This window comes from Trichechus manatus, unplaced genomic scaffold (assembly GCF_000243295.1).
Source record: "Trichechus manatus latirostris isolate Lorelei unplaced genomic scaffold, TriManLat1.0 scaffold00008, whole genome shotgun sequence".
Classification (NCBI taxonomy): Eukaryota; Metazoa; Chordata; class Mammalia; order Sirenia; family Trichechidae; genus Trichechus; species Trichechus manatus.
Window position 1 is genome coordinate 5,096,739 of NW_004443944.1, and position 20,106 is coordinate 5,116,844.

Below are 20,106 nucleotides of genomic sequence, written 5' to 3' on the forward strand. Positions count from 1 at the left end.
GTGTAATTGATCCAAATTGAATTCATTTTGGTATATGGAATGAGGTAGGGATCCAGCGTAACATTTTCCCAAATGGCTAGTGAATTGTTTCTACACCATTTCTTGAATAACCCCGCTTTCCCTCATGATTTGAAACACTGTGTTCCTAAGTTAGACACGTAACTGAGTCCATAGCTGGGCAGAGAGCAAAACATACAGTACCATACTTTGTGGGGAGACTGGGAAAACAGGTACATTGGGTGACAATATAAGGGCTATTGCATAGGGCAGCAATTATCAAAATGTAGAATTCTTTGATGGGGCATAGTGGTTTATTCTGGGGTACAGGATTGGGAGAAAGGACAAGGAGTAGACTTTTCCTATTTGCAAATTGCTTAAAGAAATCCAAACAGTAGGTCAACAAAAGCATATGGTGGCAAGACTCTACACCCACTTATAACCTTGGGGCCGTGTCACCTCTACCTGGGACCTCCCAACTTTTTGATGCAGTGAACAAGAACCGAGTTGAAATCATGGACAATGGGAGTCTGCGCGGAGCCGCAAATAATTCACAAGAGTCACATCTTTTGCCAACATTTAATTTTTATTTATTATGATTTTTTTAATGCTGCACAAAACAATATTTATTTCATTTGTTTCATTTATTTCTTTGCTGCTTTTATTTACTGAAAGTGAGAGGGAACTTTTGTGGCCTTTTGTATTCTGTTTCTATAGGCCGCCTTAAGCTTTCTAAATTTATAACATTAAAGCAAGCTGAAGGGAAAAGGGGGTTTCGCAAGATCACTCGGGGAGAAAGGAAAGGATGCTTTTGTTAATCATGCCCTATGGTGGGTGATTAACTGCTTGTAGAATTACGTTTCACTTTTAATTAATTGTGCTTAAGGCTTTAACTTTTGGGTTCCCTCCTTACAGCAGCTCGTACTGACGAAGGTGCATGCGCTGGATGATGTCACGGCAATCGTTGAACACGCGACGAATGTTCTCGGTGTCCACAGCGCAAGTGAAGTGGGGGTAGCAGTAGTGGCGCCCATCTCCACTGGCAGTGCTGATTCTCTGTGGGCACAGACAGAGGGGCCAGTCAGCGACACCCCTTCCAGAGTTTCCCCATTGCCAACGGGACCGCTTACAAGCACAACTGTTCACCACCCACTGAAGTTGTATTAAAACAAAACCAAACAAAGGGCATAACCAGCTAAAAAAGAAGTCACACTAGATATTCGGGAAGTAAAACTGAAGAACTAGATGGTTTAGTCCCCAAATTTAGAATTAACTCAATTTACATCCATAAGAAAAAGAGAACAAACAGAAGAAGGAGCTAAAGGCTGGCTCTACTCACCAGAAATTCGTCGCGGATGAAGTACTTGGCCCGGGTCACGCGAGGGTCCTCGCCGGGCTCGGGAGTAGCTACGAAGAAAACAAGTATTTCATTATTTAAGGTAATTACAAAAGAGTAGAGCAGAACTAGGGTACTGATGTCACTGTAGCCCCTTAACTTCTCTAACTCTGCTATCTTCAAATGAAAATTAGCCGACATAAGTTTGCCTTGCTTCCCTTACACATCCCTAAGTGAACAAACAACCACAGAGAATGTAAAGTTTTAACATACGCATGACTGTATCGAACATACTCTGATCAGCTGCATACGTACCATCCTCAGGAGTAGTGTAGCGAGCAAATTCTGGAAAGTAGTCCTCAATCTTGGATTTCCCAGCAAGGACCTTCTCAGCGAGCAGGTCTTGCTTGTTGAGGAACAGAATCACAGAGATGGTGCGCAGCCATCTAAGAAGGAAGAAAGCAAGTTTAATGCCGGGGGAAAAGAAAGCATTCTTTTTGCAAGCAGCATGAAATGCTTGCACAAAAGCTTGCACGAGATTCTTTTCTGTAACAGTGCACAAGCAGAGTGAGGTCAGTAGGAGGACTCTGGGGCTGGCTGGCGGGGGAAACTAGGGTCCCTTCTCAGACCTGTTGTTCCAGATGCTCTTGAAGAGGTTCAGAGCCTCCTGCAGACGGTTGGTCTGGTTGTCCTCCCGAATGACCATGTTGTAGCTGCTGCTGGCCACCACGAAGATGATGGCAGTCACATCTTAGCCACAAGGAGACAAAAGCAATGTATTAGAAGTGAGTGGAGGAGGACAGAAAGGGAAGGGGGGAAATGGAAGCAAAGATGATCCTTCACAATTAGAAGAGCAAAACACCCTTCAAGAGAAGCTTCCGTACCATTGAAGCATTGGATCCACTTGCGGCGCTCATCGCGCTGGCCGCCCACATCAAACATGCTGGAGGAGAGCAATGACATTTGGTTATCCCAAAGGGCTGACCACGGGTCCATCACCCTACCAGTCAGAATTCTGCTTTTTAAAAAAGCTGACACATTCACTTACTGGAAGTTGACCTTGTCCACCTGGAATTTGGTCTCAAAGATTCCAGAAGTCAGGACGCGGCAGCGGAGCAGATCCTAAAGCAAAATTTAAATTTAGGTCATCAGAATCTTACCAAGACCCACTGAAATATTAGTAATTGTCTATCTGGGGCGCAAATCTCAAAGAGCCTCAAGTCCTTGGGTTGTGAGAACTCTCGCGTACCTGGTCACTTGGCACGTAGTCGGCCTGCTTGATGACATCGATCTTGTCCAGGAAGCTGGCAGGAAAAGAAACATGGGGGTGTTCACAAAGGGCATATCAATCTGCCAACTATTTGTGTCTCTCTACAAAGTCAAGCTAAACAAAAATTATTATCCCCAGTGATACAGCATTACATTAATGGGGACTTTGCTTGAGTCAACATTTATGACCCAAAGCTTATGCCTCAACCTTTGGGTTAGAGCAAACAGAATTTAAGATAAATATGTCTAGAAACGCATTTGTTGGATAAGGTATTCAAATTAAGATTAAAAAAAAAAAAAAAGGAAGGAAGGAAAAAGGGTTGTAGCAATTTGAAATCGGCATCTAGGAATCAGGGAACTAAAGATACTTCTATAAGATAACTCCACAAACTCCTGGGATGACTCAACTCCAGGTACAGCACAGGACAGCGGGGGTCTTTGTTCTGACTTTTCATTTAAAAAGTTGGTTTTGTGCTTACCCACCAGCAGAGGGCCCAAATCTGGCCTATCAGATTTGGTGCCCTTTAATAAAAATTGATTAAAAAAAATCAAAAATTTTGACTCGTTTGGCTTTGGCTAAAATGGCAGATCATTTGAAAGTGGTACACCTCCACGCCATTTTCCTTAAAAAAGGCAGCAAGCCCTCCTCCCCCAAGGGACTAATGAAAACAAGACTGTTTTAGTTACTCAGAAACGGTATCCTTTCCTCCTACTTTTTAAGAAACTCATTTATTAAAGAGAACAAAAGAGGCTGGCACAAAGGGGCCCTTCCTGGCCTAACCACACCGAACAGGAAGCAAACACGGTTCCCTTCCGTTCTATTTGGTCCATGAAATAGAACACTCCAGATATCAAACTTTTAGTTAAAAAAAAACAAACAAAACAAAACCACCAGCCGTGCAGGTTACAGTTCCATACATGGTACAAGCACCAGCAGGAGAGGGGTACAGGGTCCCCCCAAACTAGACTGCACTGCAAACGAAACCACAGCTTTACACGAAAAAGTCGCGCCCTCCACCTCCAACGCCGCATAACTTTTCCTGAGGTGAGAAGTATCTTGCTTTGGTTGCCTGACTAGACACACCATGAGGAAAATTAACTTTTAAAGATGGGGGTAGGGTAATTCATATGAAAAATTAACGGTAAAACCGAGTTCTTTCTTCTTTGGGAGGGGAGGGACGGGATTGTTTGAAAGGGGGCCAATCGTAACAGAACATCACAAAGGGAGAAAAGTCTATTTAAAGAGATTCTATACGTTTTCCTCCTTCCTTTTTACCAGTTTCAAGTTAGTCTGGCTTAGAGAATATACAAACTTGCCCAATCAGTCTTATATTACAGCACCCGACCAGAAATAGCTCCCCAGCCGCCCTGGCCTCCAGCACCGTTGTCCTAACAACAGAACCACAGTTCTATAAATAGATCATCAGCACCAAATCTTGTGAGAGAGACATCTGGAGTGGGGCCAGCCAAACCCCAGCTCGACAAATAAAAATAGGCAGCTTAAGACACGGGCCAGGTACCAGAATCTTGACTTGAACATAAAGGCAGTTCAACCCAAAATATGCTGGTCGGGGCACAAGCAGGCCTATTTTCATCATCCAGCCCAGGAAGACATTTTAAAAGTTTTCAGCTGCCCTGTTCTCTTTTTTTTTTTTTTTTCCCCTCTCTCGAGTTTCCTTAAAACTTTCCACAATCTGTGCAAATGCTGCCCGTTGGAAGATAAAGGGGGAGGGGGGAGTAAGTTAGTGCTGCTTTGGAAAACTTGTAGATGGGGTGAGGAAAAAGCAAACCTGGTCAAACGCCTCTGAATTAATGAAATCATCTGCTCCCCCCACCCCCACCCCCAGCATTCAGAACTGGGATGGTTAAACCTTCCTAATCTTGTACCTGGACTTCACTTCTGACTTGGATCCAAAATACAAAACGCAAACAATTCCAGGATTTCCATTTGTTTTGCATTACTATAATTAGCGCTTCCAGCTTTTCGTTCAAACTTTGGAGAAAATCATGGACTTTGTTGAAGAAGGGGTGGGGGCTGGGGTCACACACACTGGCCAAGATGGACCATTTTCCTCGTCCTTGAAAAAATACACAAACGTGCTTGTGTGTTAAACTCTGGAATATCTGTGTATGTGGCAAATGGAAATAATCAGAGGGGCTTCCGACGGGAAAGCCGGGCAGGGGAAAGATAAATTGATACGTTTCATAGACCCTGAAAAAAGCCAGTGGGATTGGAGGGTAACTCCGAGAACTCAATTTCTTGTTTCCTATCTGACTACTGCTACTTTTCCCCACTCCTGTTGATTCAACTGGTTTTCTCCATAAGGTCTTCAGGCTTGGCGCTACTAAGTCACTCTTACGGGCCACCCTGGTGTCTTGATCTTCGTTAGTGAATTTTCTCTATAGCAAAAGAGCTTCTGAGTTTCGGCTACTTCCGTAAGAGGGGCTGAAACATCACCACTACCTACTGCCCCCCGACCTGGGCCCCTAAATCACACGGCCATTCCTACTTCTGAACATCTTAACTGGCGCTGCTCCACAGATGCTCTGGGCTCAGCATCAGGTAACACAAGCTACCCTGAACTGTTTTTATGACCCTGACTGCCATATGCTTGCTCTGTCATAGACAGGATGAGAAAGGCCATAAAGTATTTAAACGGAAACTTTCCACATGTGTGGTTTACATCCACAAAGATGTTTATAAACTACAGCAATAAAATACAATATTTTTATGTTATCTAACGTGTGAACTCAGCCCTATCCCCCTAAATATTCGGAGGTCAATTCAATTAATTACTTCAAGTTAATTAATTATGAATGTCACTTTATTGCAAGCAATTAGCATTTTACTCTTGGAGGCATTAATTGTTTATATAAAACACTGTCACTGCACTGAAAAGTGCAATTAAGGACTTTATAAAACAAATGAATCAGACTCGAAGTTTCTAACTGCAGGTGGGAAGAACTGGTTGGCTTCTATGAAAAGAACTCATTTGCAAATAAGGTGAACAGCAAGTGCGGCGGGGGTGTTAGCATTTTATGCATCTCTGCCTAGTTTGCTGGCCTGCTCGGGGGGCGTCACTTACTACTGGGCACAGTCGATGAGCTGGTACTCATTGGAGCGCTCGTAGCAGGCACGCACGCCTTCATCCTCCCAGAGAGCCTTGGCATGCTCGTAGAATTCCTGAAAGGGACACGAGGAAGATCGTTTAGAAAGATGGGCGCTCGCACCACATGGCAGACACTGTCCTTGGGACCCTGAGAATGTATTTCATTCGTTCTGATACCAAAGTTCGGGCCAAATTAACGAACTCGCGCTCCTAAGGAAATCGACGTGGTAGACGTACCCGGACGCAGACGTAACTAATTGCCGCTGCTTTCCCATTGTGAGGAGTGGCGGGGTTTGGCTGGGTCTCCCCACCGGCACCTTTCTGAGGGAGGGGACAGTAGACTACGGAATAATTCTGCTGCTTCACAGCATTGTTTGCGTCGTCACACATACACCAATCTGTGTTAGGAGGACGTGCCCATAAATGATTCAGTGGTGTGAAAACAAGAAACTTCATTTGTAAGATGTGCTGTGCCTAAGATTTCCTTCTAGGAAAATGTGAATTTTACCAAAAAGTAATACGATGGGTAATTTAGATTTCCTGGCCTAAAGGAGACTGGAGAAACCCCAAGAGTATGGCCCCCAGACACCCTTTTAGCTCAGTGGTGAGGTCACTTCCGAGGTTCACCGTTCAGTTGGGGAGCGGACAGCCCCATAAAACCAAACAGGACTAATGAGGCACAGCAGTCCAGGGACAAGGGCCAGAAGGCAGAAGGGGACAGGAAAGCTGGTCATAGGGAACCCAAGGTTGAGTAAGGATAGTGTTGACGTGTTGTGAGGTTGTTAACCATTGTCATAGGGCAACATGTGTACTAACTGTTAAATGAGAAACTATTTTGTTCTGTAAGCCTTCATCTAAAGTGAGAATAGCAGCCCAGTTGGAAGAGCGTAGTTGATGTCACTGAACTCTGCATGTAGAAATTTTTTGAAATGGTGTATCTTTGGCTATGTATATTTTCACCAAAAAAAAAAAAAAAAAGGTTGAGAAAGGAGAAGGTTGACATGTTGTGGGGTTGTTAACCAATGTCATAAAACAATATGTGTACTACTGTTTCATGAGAAACTATTTGTTCTGTAAGCCTTCACCTGAAGTACAATTAAAAAAAAATGATAATAATAAAAGGCCAAAAAAAAAAAAAAAGTAATACGATGGGTAATTGCTGGCAATTCTGTGCCGGCGCTGCTAAGGGTAGGAATAGGAAGGAATAAAGCAACAAACGGCCTCAGAGTTGCTTCCAATCACAGCAGGTGATAATTCTGTTTCATTTTAACGTAAAAACATTTTTAATTCTATGGGGGCACTCTCTCCTTCCAAGGGAAGGGAGAGTTTTTCTCCAGTGTGAATTCAGCAATAAGACATTTTGATTATACAGGGAGATGCAAAATGGAGGGCGTATTCTAGGGAAATATTAATTTCTGCAGCTGTGTGGTTTACATGGTGTGATGGCCACGCCTGGTCCATCTAGGTCTGGGTCTATGTAACCACGGAGGCTTACACTTCTGCTCTCGTTTGTAGCTTTTTGCTTGAAGGTAATGAATCAATACATATTAAGGCAGGAGAGTAAGAGAAGTTTTCAGGAGAAAGATTCAAAGTAGCTTGGAACCTAAGGTTCGGATATTGGTGGGACTGACAAGAGGTAATTAATTATTCAGATGCATTTTTAATAGGCTGCCATTTTCTTTGGGACACAGACTCATAGCTCATAAAAAGTCGATGGGTTGCAGTATACACATTGTGTTTACTGCTTCAATTTTTTTTTCAAACAAATGCTATTTTTTTTTAAATTTTACCTATCCGTATACTAGTGGGGGCAGCAGTATTAATATATGTTTGTACCCAAACCCGTTGAAAATAAATAAACACAAATTCCCACGAAAGCTGAACAAAAGGGAACAATAACTCACTGTGTTAACTACAGACGAGTCTCCTCCTTGGGGGCCTTACCCTTGAACATCTTCCCATCTTGTTTCCCATTCCCCTCTTATAAACCACTGTCCCCCATGAAGGGACAATGTAAATTCTTGAGCATCAACATACTTTGTCTTCCCAAAAATCAGTCTTTACGGAGCAACGCCATGCTCGCCAATCAGAGGGCACACGGAAAAAAAGATTTTTCTACATGGTCTATTTTGTCTTTTTTTTTTTTTTTAAAGTTATAATTTAGGTGAGAACCTTACTGATTTATGAATTTTTTGGCAACTTGTTTGCAACAAGAATGTCTCCCATTTAGAAATCTCAGAACTAGCCCTTGGTTGAGATCTCATGAAGTGGACAATTCATATTTGTGTGCCATGTTTAACATACAATTGTGTTTATCTTCACGTGTGTGTGTGGAGGGGGGAGATAATCAAGCCTGCCACAGCTCATGTCTTTTTCCCTCATAAAAATTTACAGTCTAATAAAGTGAAAATTGTAGTATTGAAGTGGGATGTTTACTTGTGCGGATGGGTAAGGCAGGATTCACAAGGGGTGGTAGGAATTTGCTCCTCCCTCTTGAGACGGTCCATCATGATGATGTGTGTTCTAAACACACACCCTATGTGTAGATGTCACTGATGGTCCAATACGACACGCAGGTGAGTGGTGAGGAGGGCTCCAGCCTGGCTCACCTGTCACCTGTGCATCCTACTGGCCAGGTGAGTGGGGCTGAGGCACCCGTCACCTGTGTGTCCTACCAGCCAGGAGAATGGGGTTAAGGTACCTACCACCTGTGTCCTACTGGCCAGGTGAATGGGGCTAAGGCAACCATTAGCAACTAACTGAACGCCAGGGCTTAGCTTACTGGAGGGAAATCGAAGTCCGGCACGTTCATCACGCTCAGAATGTAGTCCACTCTGAATTGGTTCTCAGGGTTGGCCAGCTCCACGGGGGGAACCAGGTTGCTCATGGCGGCCACGATGGTCTGAAAACGATTGAGTAAGCAGTCAGGGAGGGAGCACTGTATGAAAAGGGGGCTACGGAACGAGAGAGGAAGGAGCTGAGCACGTACTTCAATGGCCTCCTTCAGGTTGTTTTTGATGTCCTGCACCTTCGTTGCCTTCTCACTACAGTGGGATTGGAAAGAAAAAAAAAATCATATTGCACCCCGCTGATGCAAAGTGTTGCTATAGTCAAGATATTCCAACTAAAAGCATAGTATTCTGTTCTTCAAGGAGGTGTGGGGGCAGATCTGTGCAGAGGTGCCTGCAACAAGGCAGCTTCAAATGCCCATCTCCCGAACGTGTCCGAAGGATACGCCCGATTGGAGGAGGTTAGCAAATAGGCATCAAGAGAATGAGCCGTTACTGTACCATAAGTTGGACTTGGTTTATTTACTGATTTCGAATGTGGTTCCATCTGCTTGAAACCCCCACAGCACGTATCAACCCTTCCTAAGGGGTTCTGTGGGCCCTGAAGGGGTTCTGTGGGCCCTTATCGGCACCCCTCTGTGGGGGGTGAGGTGTCACTGCGGGTGAGGGAGGTTTCAGGGGGAACATGACAGAGATTCCATCTCTAGAGGATACAGGGGGTGGTGTTCTGAAGAACTAGTTAATAAGCAAGAAGCTCTACTGCAAACAAAAACAGCTTTCAGGGCTGTGGCCCCTTTATTCACTAATATCGACTGTGTCTGTCACAGGCCAGGCGCTGTTCTGGGCACCGCAGGCTCAGGCTAACAGCAGTGACACTCTCTCTTATTTTATGACATTCATGCGAACTGATCCCTCAGTGTGAAAAGGAGTAAAATCAGATTCTGCCCCCAGGAGTCCTTACGATCTGGGCCTCAGGCATCGATGTGGGGGGGGAGGTGTTCTGTGAAGAGGTTGTTCTTTTGTGCTAATTGTGGTTTTTACACGACAGACATACAGGAGGGCCTGTGAGTTCTGCATGGAGTGTTTAACTTTGAGGCTCTGATACAAGGGGGGCCGCATCCTTTAGCTCCTGGGCTCCCCTAACTTGATGTGACTTTTTACAGCAGATTATTATCAACCCAGATGCTGCACATCTGTCTGTCAGACACTGGGAGCCCAGCTCTCATGAGGGGCACAGCCAGGGGGATTCTGGAGTTTGTGTTCATGGGGGCCAAGAAAGAATCTCTTGCCTGGGGTATGTATCTGTAGCACCCTAGTGGATGGACCCACCATGTGTCGCACACCTACTATGTACTGGGCCCCGGGACGTGGCAGCAGAGGCATGCAGAAGTAAGGCCCCACGGGCCCGCTTCACAGAGGGGGACGCTGAGGCATGGGGGGAGAGTGGTGGGGTGGGTAGGGCAGAGGGGGGAAGCATTGCGTCAGGCAGATATGGGAGGACAGAGCTCATCTTTTGCTCGCTGTTTAAGTTTTTAAAAATCCCCCTACAGTCCCAATATCTGGAGCACCCACTTGGGTGCTTCACCTGCAGCCGTGGAAGAGAAATAGAAATTAGAGGGAAGCGCCCCTGGAGCAGAACACAACAGCAGACTGGTGCAGCAGAGATGCAGAGGGGCCCGAGAGCAACCGCAGCCGGGCAGAGCTGGGGGCAGTGCTGCCGGGGTGGGGGTGTATGCTGGGGAGGGTGCTGGGGGGCAGCGGCCAGGGGTTAGTGGCGGGGGGGGGTACGTGCAAGCCTGCCAGCAGCCCCTCCTCCTAAAGATCCTGCTCTTTCCCTGTGCACGTGACTGTGGCCATGCGTAACCCCCAGCATGGTCTTCTCTCAGAACGAGCATCTGCAGACTTATTGGAGGGGTGGGCCTTCATTTTCTGAATGACTTTATTTCCCCCTTCTCCTAGGACCCGGCCTCTGTATCACAGATGGGCCCCTAAGACTTCTCCCAGCGGAGTGAGGGGTGAGGCGGGGTTCAGAGGTTACCGTCCTCATCGGTCGTCAACAGTACATGGGGGGGGGGGCAGGTGGTAACAGGAGCCCCTCATGGCCACCTACATAAAATATCACCAAATCTAGTGACCACTGGGGACAGATATGGCAAGGAGGGGTGTGCCTGCAGACCGGGGGTGTGGCATTCCTACATAGACCCTGAAGCTCGCATCTGGCCCCCAAACCCGCCAAATAACTGCCCTGAATTTAAGGGGACAGAGGGCTGCCCTCCCCCCGACACACACACCACGGGATCACTGTGCCCTATACATGTAGAATCAGTGTGCTTCTGAAATTACTGTCTAACGTAATTTCTGGGCTTGGTGTTAGTCTAAAATCGGTCATTTAGACATTAGGATTAAAAGGACACGTGACTGGTTGCCCCTAATGTTCACTTATGAATGCAGAATTTACCTGAAACCCCATAGGACACACCCCTTCCCATTCATTAGAAACAGGCTCCATTCCTGGGGGATGAAATCCATTACCCTGTGGTTTAAAAAGGTCTCACGACAGTAAAATTAGATGTGTTCGGGCATGAAATGCCCAAATCCACACAGAGCCGGGGTGAAATATTTCTAGAAACAAGGTTCCCTCATTCAGTTTGATATTTTGGTCTAAGTAGTAGTATGATAATTGGAAAACTTCCAGTCTTAAATACAGATATTTTGAGAACGTGTTCAGTATTCATCCACGTATGTGAATAGGTGTGGGAGTATATCAAGCATAAAACAGCTAAAATAGAAATCTAAAATCTAATTCGGGTGTGTAATGCTAAAACATAAAATTCTTCCATTGAAGCAATTACTATGTAGATGGAGATATTATACTGAGGGCTGGCAGGTTTATCATCATTTTTACTATGGCTTAATCAATTTAAAATTAAAGTTGTGAAATTCAGAGAAAATGCCTCCGATATCTTCAAGCTACTTAACAACGCCAAAGTATAGATCAATGGCTGGAACGCCGATTGACTAAAAAAATCAGGGCTGGAAATACCCTTCAGAGCTTGTTGCCCCCCGCACCCCCACGTATAAAAACCCATTGCCGTCGAGTCGATTCTGACACACAGTGACCCTCTACAGTAGAACTGCCCCCACAGGGTTTCCAAGGAGCGGCTGGTAGATTCGAACTGCCGACCTTTTGGTTAGCAGTTATGCTCTTAACCCCTGGGCCACCAGGGCCCCACTAAAGTAAGATTACCCGTTGCTGTCGAGTCAATTCTGACTCAAAGCGGCCGTATTAGCTAGGGTCAAATTTTAAGAGCTCACCCCCCTCCCCGACCATCTAAGTGTTAGGGGAAGGTTCTGTTGGACTTGGCTTCATTTGGTTCTAGTCTCTCTCTGCTTCTGTAGGGGCAGACAGACAAAGAAAAGACAGCAGACAGACGGCAAGATAACAGGGATTGCTGAAACATGCAGAGTAGTTTTTATTTATCACGTTACGTTGTTAATACTTAATATTGAGCTGTAGAACAGTGTCACAGATAGAGCTGCAGGCAGAAGATTAGTGGGGTTCGAGGGTGGGGGTGCAACAGCGAGGACACAGTAGCTGCTCAGTAAGGATATTCTCTATTTCTCAAGTGCCAACTTCTGGTACAGCAGATCTCAGTGACTCGCATTTTACGCAGATGCCCGTGTTGGGGATTGCTGTTACACATTTTGGCCAATCAAAGATCTCCCATCACTTTTTAGTTGGCTGATTGAGTTATCATTAAAGGGCAGGTAGCAGGTAGCAGGGCCCTGTCCCCCCCTCCCCCCCACAACAGAATAGTATTCTTATTAGAAGTTCCCAAGGATGGAGCAATTCCAGCATGCAAATTGTGATGGGACATAGCCGGGAGGTTGAGCCTGTAGCCATCATCTAGAAATAATAGTGTCTAAAAGAAACAGATGAACAAACAGGTATCAGTCACTTCGTCCCCGACCCCAGTATCTTTTGCCCCTCCCTTCCCTGGCCACAGAAGCTCTCTCTTGGAGATAACCTAGGCTAGGTCCATCGGCTCTGCGTGTTCTCATGAGAAACAGCTGCTCCATCTCTGCATGCTGAATCTGCGAGCAGGGCTACGGCGGGTTACCTGGCATGCTTGTGTGAGTGTGTGTGTGTGATGGGTGTGCAGATGCAGGAGTGAAGAAAAGCAAGATGACAATGAATGAGGGAAAAACATGGAGGCCATCGTTCGTCTCCCTGTCTGAGAGCTGACATTCAGACTGAAGTAAATTTGAGCGTTTTTAAAAGACTCAAGGCTTTTCGAGAAGATTCTTAAAAGCCCTCTCCCACAAGGTGCCCGTGTTCCCGTCCCCCGAAAATTAAGGACTGCGTGGCACTGCAGATTTTAACAGCAGGAGGAAAATTTCTCTCAAGAGAGGTCTGAAATTTTAAAATCAGACCCACCGCTGGGGGGATGGAATTTAATAGATAGTTTTAAAAACGAGTAGCTGATTCAAATGGAGAGACTGTTGCGGGGCGGGGGGTGGGGGTGGGGAATAGAAACCATATGGAAAAACATCGATTCGTAAAATTCTAAACTGATCATCTAATGCTGAAATCTATAACTTTCCCCCCAGCTGGATCCAATTATCCTGTAAGGATGGCCAAAAAAAAAAAAAGAAAAAAAAAAAAGTACATTATGCACTTTACTTGCTCAGAAATGTTAAGAGATTGTTTGCATGTCATGTGAAAACAGACAACCAACATGGCTGATGGTCCTGCAGTGATGTTTGCCCTCCTCCAGATCTCTGCCCTTGGCTGCCCAGTAGGATCTTCATGTCTGTTTTGTTTGGTAAACAATGTTTTCTGGTTTGAATGTGCCTACCCATCGCTGTTGCTCCTTGCAGCGTGCGGGTCCTCTTCGCCGCCCCTTTTAAAGAGAGATTGAAAGCTCACCTAATCTGCAAGGCACCGCGACTCCCCCCCCCCAAAAAATAAAATAACCCCACACAGCCTAACTTCCTAAGCACGCGGCCGAGAGACAAGGCAACAACCCGCACGCCGCCATCACCGCCGCCATCCTCCCGCTAACTCTCGGGTTGCCTTTCTGGCCGCCGTCCTCCCGCTAACTCTCAGGTCGCCTTCCCGGCTCACTTGGCCCATCTCCTGAGACCGCAGGCCGTGGAGGGAGGAACCCACACCTTTGCTGCAGAATCAGCAGAGCCCTCTAGAGACTCTGGTCGGATACAGAAGGGACGGATAATTATTTTCTTGTGCTTTCACTAAATGCACATGCATTAGGGAGTGAGGGCAGTGATTTATTTCACAACTCTTTAGAGAGTCGGGCAGCGCAAAGGGCCCCTAACTCTCCCAGGCCCCATCTTCGCAAGCCGTTTCATCTGAATACACAAAGGAACCGATACAGGGGGCTGTGGCCCATGAGTTCCTGGGGCAAAATCAATGACATCCCTTCTTGCAGTGGGGGAGCCCACGTTAAAGTAGTTTTATTTGTAAATAATGGTTCCCCCATAAATTGCGGTCTGTGATCTGCACCAGGAGGCAGCAAAAAAATAGAAATAATAATTCAAAAGAACAAAACCCACTAACCATAAAGCAACCAAAACTTGGTCTTCACAAACAGGAATTCCTCCTTGGAGGCAGAAAGGTGGGTGGGATGGCTAAGCCCTCTATATTGCTGTGTAATGGATTAGCTTGGCTCAACCAATGTTAATGGTGTTTTTATTTCCCTCGCACTAAATGTAAGGAAGAGAGCAAGCTTTGAGGCAGGAAAATCCGCATTCGACCTCTGGATTTCTGAAGGTCACATTAATATTACAGGGGGCACGGCAGCCTGCGGGTAGTTAAGGCGAATCCAGAGCTCAGCCTAGCCCTGACAAAGCGCACATTTAGGGGAAGGAGAGGCAAGGTCCTATAGTCCAGAACACCCTTTAGTGGATGGATGTCATCACCTCACAGGGAAGTCCTTGTTAAGGAGGACATGGCTTTTGTTGCAATACCGCAGTGAGAAAAAGAAAAAAGAATCTCAGTTGGACAAGATAAAAATAAGTTACTGAGGCTCACACGAAGAATTCCCCTGTATGTCATTTTCACAGGCTAAATTTAACATCCTCGGAGATTACCTATAGCTTCCTCTACAGAGGAGGCTAACCAGGGACGACGCTTCCTCTTTCCAAAAAGAAAACAGAAAAGAGAAGTCCTGGTTTAAGTCTTGCCTGCCTTATAGAAAAGGGACAATCTTGTCTCTAAAAATTAAAAAAATTAGGGCCATCTGCAAAGTGACTGGACTTTTAAGTAAATTATTGGACACACGTCTTATATTCTCTCGAACTGAAGGTAAACAGTGGCTGCTGTATCTTCTGAAAAAATGCTAGCCACGTCCAGTTTTAATCATAATATTTACCTAGAGGATACATGGCCAAATTGTTTTTGCTTAACTAGCCCCATGAAGAAGCACCACCCCCCCAAACAAGTGCAGGGGCCAAAATTACGTATGCAATACATTTTCCTTTAAATTATAAACTCCCAGCCAAAAGGCCATTTTGGTTTTGTTTATTGACCAGATGGCAGTATCCTTCTGCCGAGCTTTACTGAGAGTGTGTCAGGAATTAAGAACCTCAGAACTGTTTTTTGACAAGTGAAGGTGACTTATCTAACATCCTATGTGTGCATAGGATGATGACTCATTGAAAGTCATTCATAAAATTGGTGAAATAGCCCATCCTGCGTATGAGCTAGTCCTTCTGAATTCAGGGTTGGAGCACAAAAAGCACTCTAAACTAAAACGTCCATTTCTATGGGTGATGTCATCCCTTCCTTACCCCTGGTTACCTGCTCTAACAGATTCCAGAATGTTCCATAAAGAGCTGCCTGCAGACCGCAGTTCTTCTATACCTTCGGAAGTGATAAAATTCATCTTGTGTCCCCAGTGCTTGGTGCACAGTAGGTGACAGCATTTCTTTTCTGGTTTGGTCTTTATTTGGTGCACGACTAAAGTAAACTACGTCACCTTGACTCAGTCTCCCCCTTTGGAAACCTACGGCTATATTTTCAATGGAATTCAGGTTTAAGAAAGGGACTGGCTTTGCTAGCTCCTAATGGCAAACTAGTGCCCCGAGGTGTTTGTAATCTAGTGAGATCAACTGCTGTCACGCCCGTGAAGTGAAAACAGGGCTGGTCAACCTTGGCTTTTCCATTTCACACATTTTGTTCCATGAAAATGACCCACAGCGCATTCGGGGGTCAATGGGAGAAAAGCAAATTCCCTGATTTTATTGAACTCCTGTTTGCACGGCTCATGTCAAGTACCCCCCATACCTATCTTTACATCTGTAATATATGCTCTTTAAAAAAAAAAAGAAAAAAACAACTTTATTCTCACTGCAGCATTGTCACATTGTCCTGGAAGGACTTTTTCAAAGGCAAAAATGCCCTTTGACAAGTCGGAAGTACCTAATTCCCAGTCTTTCCATCATTCCCATGTGCCCTTTTAATTCCTCTGAGGCAGGGGGATTGATTTCTAAAACAGAGACACAAAGATTTGCCTGTCATGTTAATTCTAGAGGAAAAAAGGAGGAGGAATTGTTAAGCGGAGCTGCCACTTCCAACACTGTTTTGTGGAGATTACTGAAACAATGTTTCCCTAACTCCTTCAGCCCTGCAGTTCGCTGGTTACCCGCCTGCAGTGGCTGGGACCCTGTGTCAGCCATGTTGGGAAAGCCACGGCCACGGCAGGGCCAGCAGATCCACTGTCACAGGGCCAAGTGCATTAACTGACCTCCGCAACCAGGAGCTCTTTTCCTTGGAAAGGGAGATGTCTGACAAGAACACTGGTGCTTAAGAAACACCAACAACTTTATTTGTTGCACCAAAGACTGGGGTGGGGGGCGGGGGGGGTTGGCTAGCGAGCTCTTCCTAGGCTTTTTCATATGTGGTCAGAACCATTCAGTGCAAAGTTGGCTGCCCCACCCCAAAAACCTACCTATGCTTCCTAAAGGTTAGTTATAGAATTGGTTACTCTTACTCTGCATTTCCCTTGGTCAGATATGACACTTACTCTCCATTAAACCCATTAACATGCAGGATCCTCATCTGCTTCACAATGGTGCTTTTACCAGATTCTCCAGCACCTGGAAAATGAAAGTAAGTCTCAGGTTATGAAGGAGGCATTTCACACACGTTGGGCAGGGAGGAGGGCTGCGGCTGCTGCTGCTACTGCTGCTTTTCCACAGAAGCGACACGGAAAACACAAACACACACAAAATAACAGGCTTGCAATTGTTCCTTGGCGTTTTGACGCAGAGAAAAGGAAATCAACGTCCAAGTCTGCGTCTACCTGCAGTATTTCACCATCAGAACAACAAACAAGAATTAAAGCTTTTGCTGTTTTTTTTTTTTTGCTTTGTTTTTTAGGGTTTGCTTTTGGTGGTGGTGGTTTTGTTTTTTAAAGTGCGGGATGGAGAAGGAAAGGGGCGAAGAAAAGGAATGACGCAATTTTGTCATGGGGGGAGAACTGAAACGAAAGCAGGGAAACTGAGCCCCGAGAAGGTCAGCCATCACTGGTAAAATGTACACAGGTTGCAGACAGCCACAGAATTCGTTGTTTGTCAGCTGTTTCATGGTTAAATACCCAGGAATCACAAACAATGCGCGGCCACCGCAGTGTCCCCCCCCCATCACGTACCAATGCACCATTCCCCCCCAAACATGTTCACAATGCAGCTTCTCCCCGCGCAGGTTTTCCTCCCCTTGGGCTACATCAAAAGCCACCCCTAAAACCGCAATATGACATTTTATCCACTTACTCCCCCCTTTTCCCCCTCCCCCCAAACCCTAACTTTCTAAAGATAAATTCTCCCTGGGTACAACCACCATGTTGCAGGGGAAAATGGAAGACCTTCAATGATCTGTCATCTTCTCAAAAAACACGTTTTAATCTCAAATACTGTGCTTGGGAACAACCGTATTACCAGCATGCAACCTGCAGCAGCAATCATGAGGAGGAACAAAAGGACAAGACTGGAATCGTCAGGACAAATGTTCCTGGAAACCACTGAATTGCAAAGATTCCAAGCCCTTCCCAACCAAAACAGTGAAAAAAGGAACACATGCCTCCATTTTAAATCACCTTTCATTTGCAAAAATACATTTTATGGAAAAAACACATTTGCACCAAGCAAGAAGGGAGGACTGGCTGCTGTTTTTCTTTCTTTCTTTTTTTGCAAATGCACTCTCTCTCCAACAAATAATCCCTGTGTGAACAGTGTGCCGCCCTCCTTCCCACACAAACCTGTCTGGTTTGTCCCCTCTTCTTTCTTTCTTTTGCACTTTTTTTGTATTGTTTTGCTTTGCTGCCCAGACAGCAAGGCATTCCTCCCTCTCCTGCCTTTTCACCAGGCTGTGATCAATATTTGTAAAAGTTAAAATTAGTTTCCACAGAAACATTGATTTCAAAGCAAACACCCTCTCTTTAATGAGCCTAACTCTCAGAAATTAAAATAGAAAAGGTACTATTTAAGGGATTCCATGAAGAGAATGAATAATATCAATCAGGCTCTCCAAGAGTCCCATTTTTCAAGGTTAAAATGTGTACCACCAATCTCTCAGAGGCACAAAGAGACCTGTGCCTCAGTTTCCACACTGACAACTTCAGGGGATTGGGCTGGAAAATGACTCTAACAGCTTTTGTGCTTCTGTAGCAATTCACTCAATGGTCATGTCATTATCATATTGTGTAGAAAGAGCATTTGGGCATTATCATTTTTCTTCGTTTGGGGGGAGGCATTATTTGGTGAAAGTCACCACGTACAAATGCAAACTGCATCCCTGGCATGGGGTGCAGACCCCGTGACAGAGGCTATCACTCAATTCACTGTGACTGGATTCAGCCATATAGACTAGAGCCCTTTAGAAAGATGGGCTGCCCCCCCCCTGCCCCCCCCGCCCCCCCCCAAGGTGTGTTCAGATTAACTGTCTCAAATGATGTGGAGACTTTATGATCACTGCACAAAAGGTGTTAGAAATTTAAGGTACCGTTAGTATCACACTTGACTTAAATTAGTATTCAGATAGCATTGATAGAAATGATTCTAGACTTTTCCAGGCTTCTGCTTTGAAATCAAATTACTATACGCATATTAATGTTTACATGGCATAATTGAACCTTTATAAGTTTAATTCAAGACCTCAACATATGCACCATTTAATTATTAAAACTGTAAGTGAAAAAACACCAGAAAGACTTATTTTCACTTCATTAATAATTTCCCACTTTATATAAATCTGGACCCAGGAGAACAAAGGCAGGACCCATCCAAAAAAAAAAACCAAATCAAACACCAGCACAAAGGAAACCGGCCTTTTACATTTTGTTCTTTATAACCAAGCTGTTTTTTGTTGAAACGTGCACACCAACTAGGTCTTAACCTAGCAAATTCATAAATTTAATCAGCTAACCAAATGATCCAGTGAAAACTTCCATTTTAATTATGCCTGTGTGATTCTCTTGCTTATTCCAACCATTTCTTTTATGCTTCTTTTATTTTATTTTTTTCTCCAAAGCAGCACCTTTAAAGAAAAAACAGGGAGAAAGGCCATCTCCTCACATTTAACCCCCCCCCCCACTTTTTTGCCAAAGAGGAAAAACCGCAATCAAAAAAAAAAGAAAGCCCAAAATCAACCAAATGTCACTTGACAACAACTAATTAATGTCCTTCCATCTCCTTCCACCTGGAAAAAAGTGTTTTCTCCTTAAAGTGCTCTCAATCCCCCCTCCCACCTTGAAAAGGACAAAAAAACGCCATTTGCAGACCAAGAAGCCATTTACAGACAATGTCATTTTCCAGTTTTATCTGATTTGTGAATGTCTTTTTTTCCCCCACAAACCACTCTAAATGTGGCGACTAACACAAAACGTGTGTGTGTGTTTTACTGGTTGATTGCAAGGGGGGCAGCAGCTGGGGGAGGGGGGGAGGCAGCTGCTACAATTAATTCTCTTCTTTGCTTTTCAAAAAGCCTACATATCTGGAAGGGGAAAAAAAGGTCATACTGTAAAAATGACGTGTCATTTGGCTTCACTGGGCACTTTGCGTAGTAACTCTCTTTTTTTCCTTTTTCTAATTTTCTTTGATTCTCCTTCGGTCCCCTCCACCGCCCGGTCTGCGCGCACACACTCCGAAACGCACCGGGTCGCGCCCAGCGGCCGCCGCGCCCCCTCCCCCTCCGGCGCCACGACTCGCCCGCCCCCCCCCCCAATGCACCACCTTTGCCGCCGCGATCCCCGCCGAGGGGCTGATGTCACCCGCCCCCCCACTCTCCGCGGCCACTTCCCTCGCCAGAGCCGTCCTCGGCGCGGCCCCCGGCGACCCCCTCCCCTCTCGTCCTGGCCGCGGCCCCCTCCCAACAAATCACACACTCCACGGAGGCGGGTCCCCCCGGGCCCCGCCGCCCGTTTCCTGCCCCCGAAACCCCCTTTCTGCCGCAGTCTCCCGCGCCCCGGCGCCCTCCCCCTCCCCAACACGCACCCGAGCCCCCAGCGTCGCGTAGGCCTCGCGGGGACAGACAGCGCGAGGGGCCAGGCCGGGGTGGGGACCGCGCCTGCCCCCCCGAACGCGC

The 20,106-nt window shown here is 45.7% G+C and overlaps 1 protein-coding gene across 1 annotated transcript in view; it reads right to left on the minus strand.

The window, feature by feature from the left end:
• Window positions 1-560: 560 nt before the first annotated feature.
• GNAS (GNAS complex locus) overlaps window positions 561-20,106 on the minus strand; it is a 59,467-nt gene continuing 39,921 nt past the window's right edge. The window contains exons 3-14 of the mRNA XM_012558444.1: window positions 16,550-16,622; window positions 13,361-13,405; window positions 8,702-8,756; window positions 8,495-8,614; window positions 5,689-5,786; window positions 2,583-2,637; window positions 2,382-2,455; window positions 2,218-2,276; window positions 1,963-2,083; window positions 1,649-1,779; window positions 1,337-1,404; window positions 561-1,053 (exon numbers count right to left, since the gene is read on the minus strand). Coding sequence (XP_012413898.1) covers window positions 907-1,053; window positions 1,337-1,404; window positions 1,649-1,779; window positions 1,963-2,083; window positions 2,218-2,276; window positions 2,382-2,455; window positions 2,583-2,637; window positions 5,689-5,786; window positions 8,495-8,614; window positions 8,702-8,756; window positions 13,361-13,405; window positions 16,550-16,622 — 1,046 coding nt within the window. The 3' untranslated portion in view covers window positions 561-906. The remainder of the gene's footprint in view (window positions 1,054-1,336; window positions 1,405-1,648; window positions 1,780-1,962; window positions 2,084-2,217; window positions 2,277-2,381; window positions 2,456-2,582; window positions 2,638-5,688; window positions 5,787-8,494; window positions 8,615-8,701; window positions 8,757-13,360; window positions 13,406-16,549; window positions 16,623-20,106) is intronic.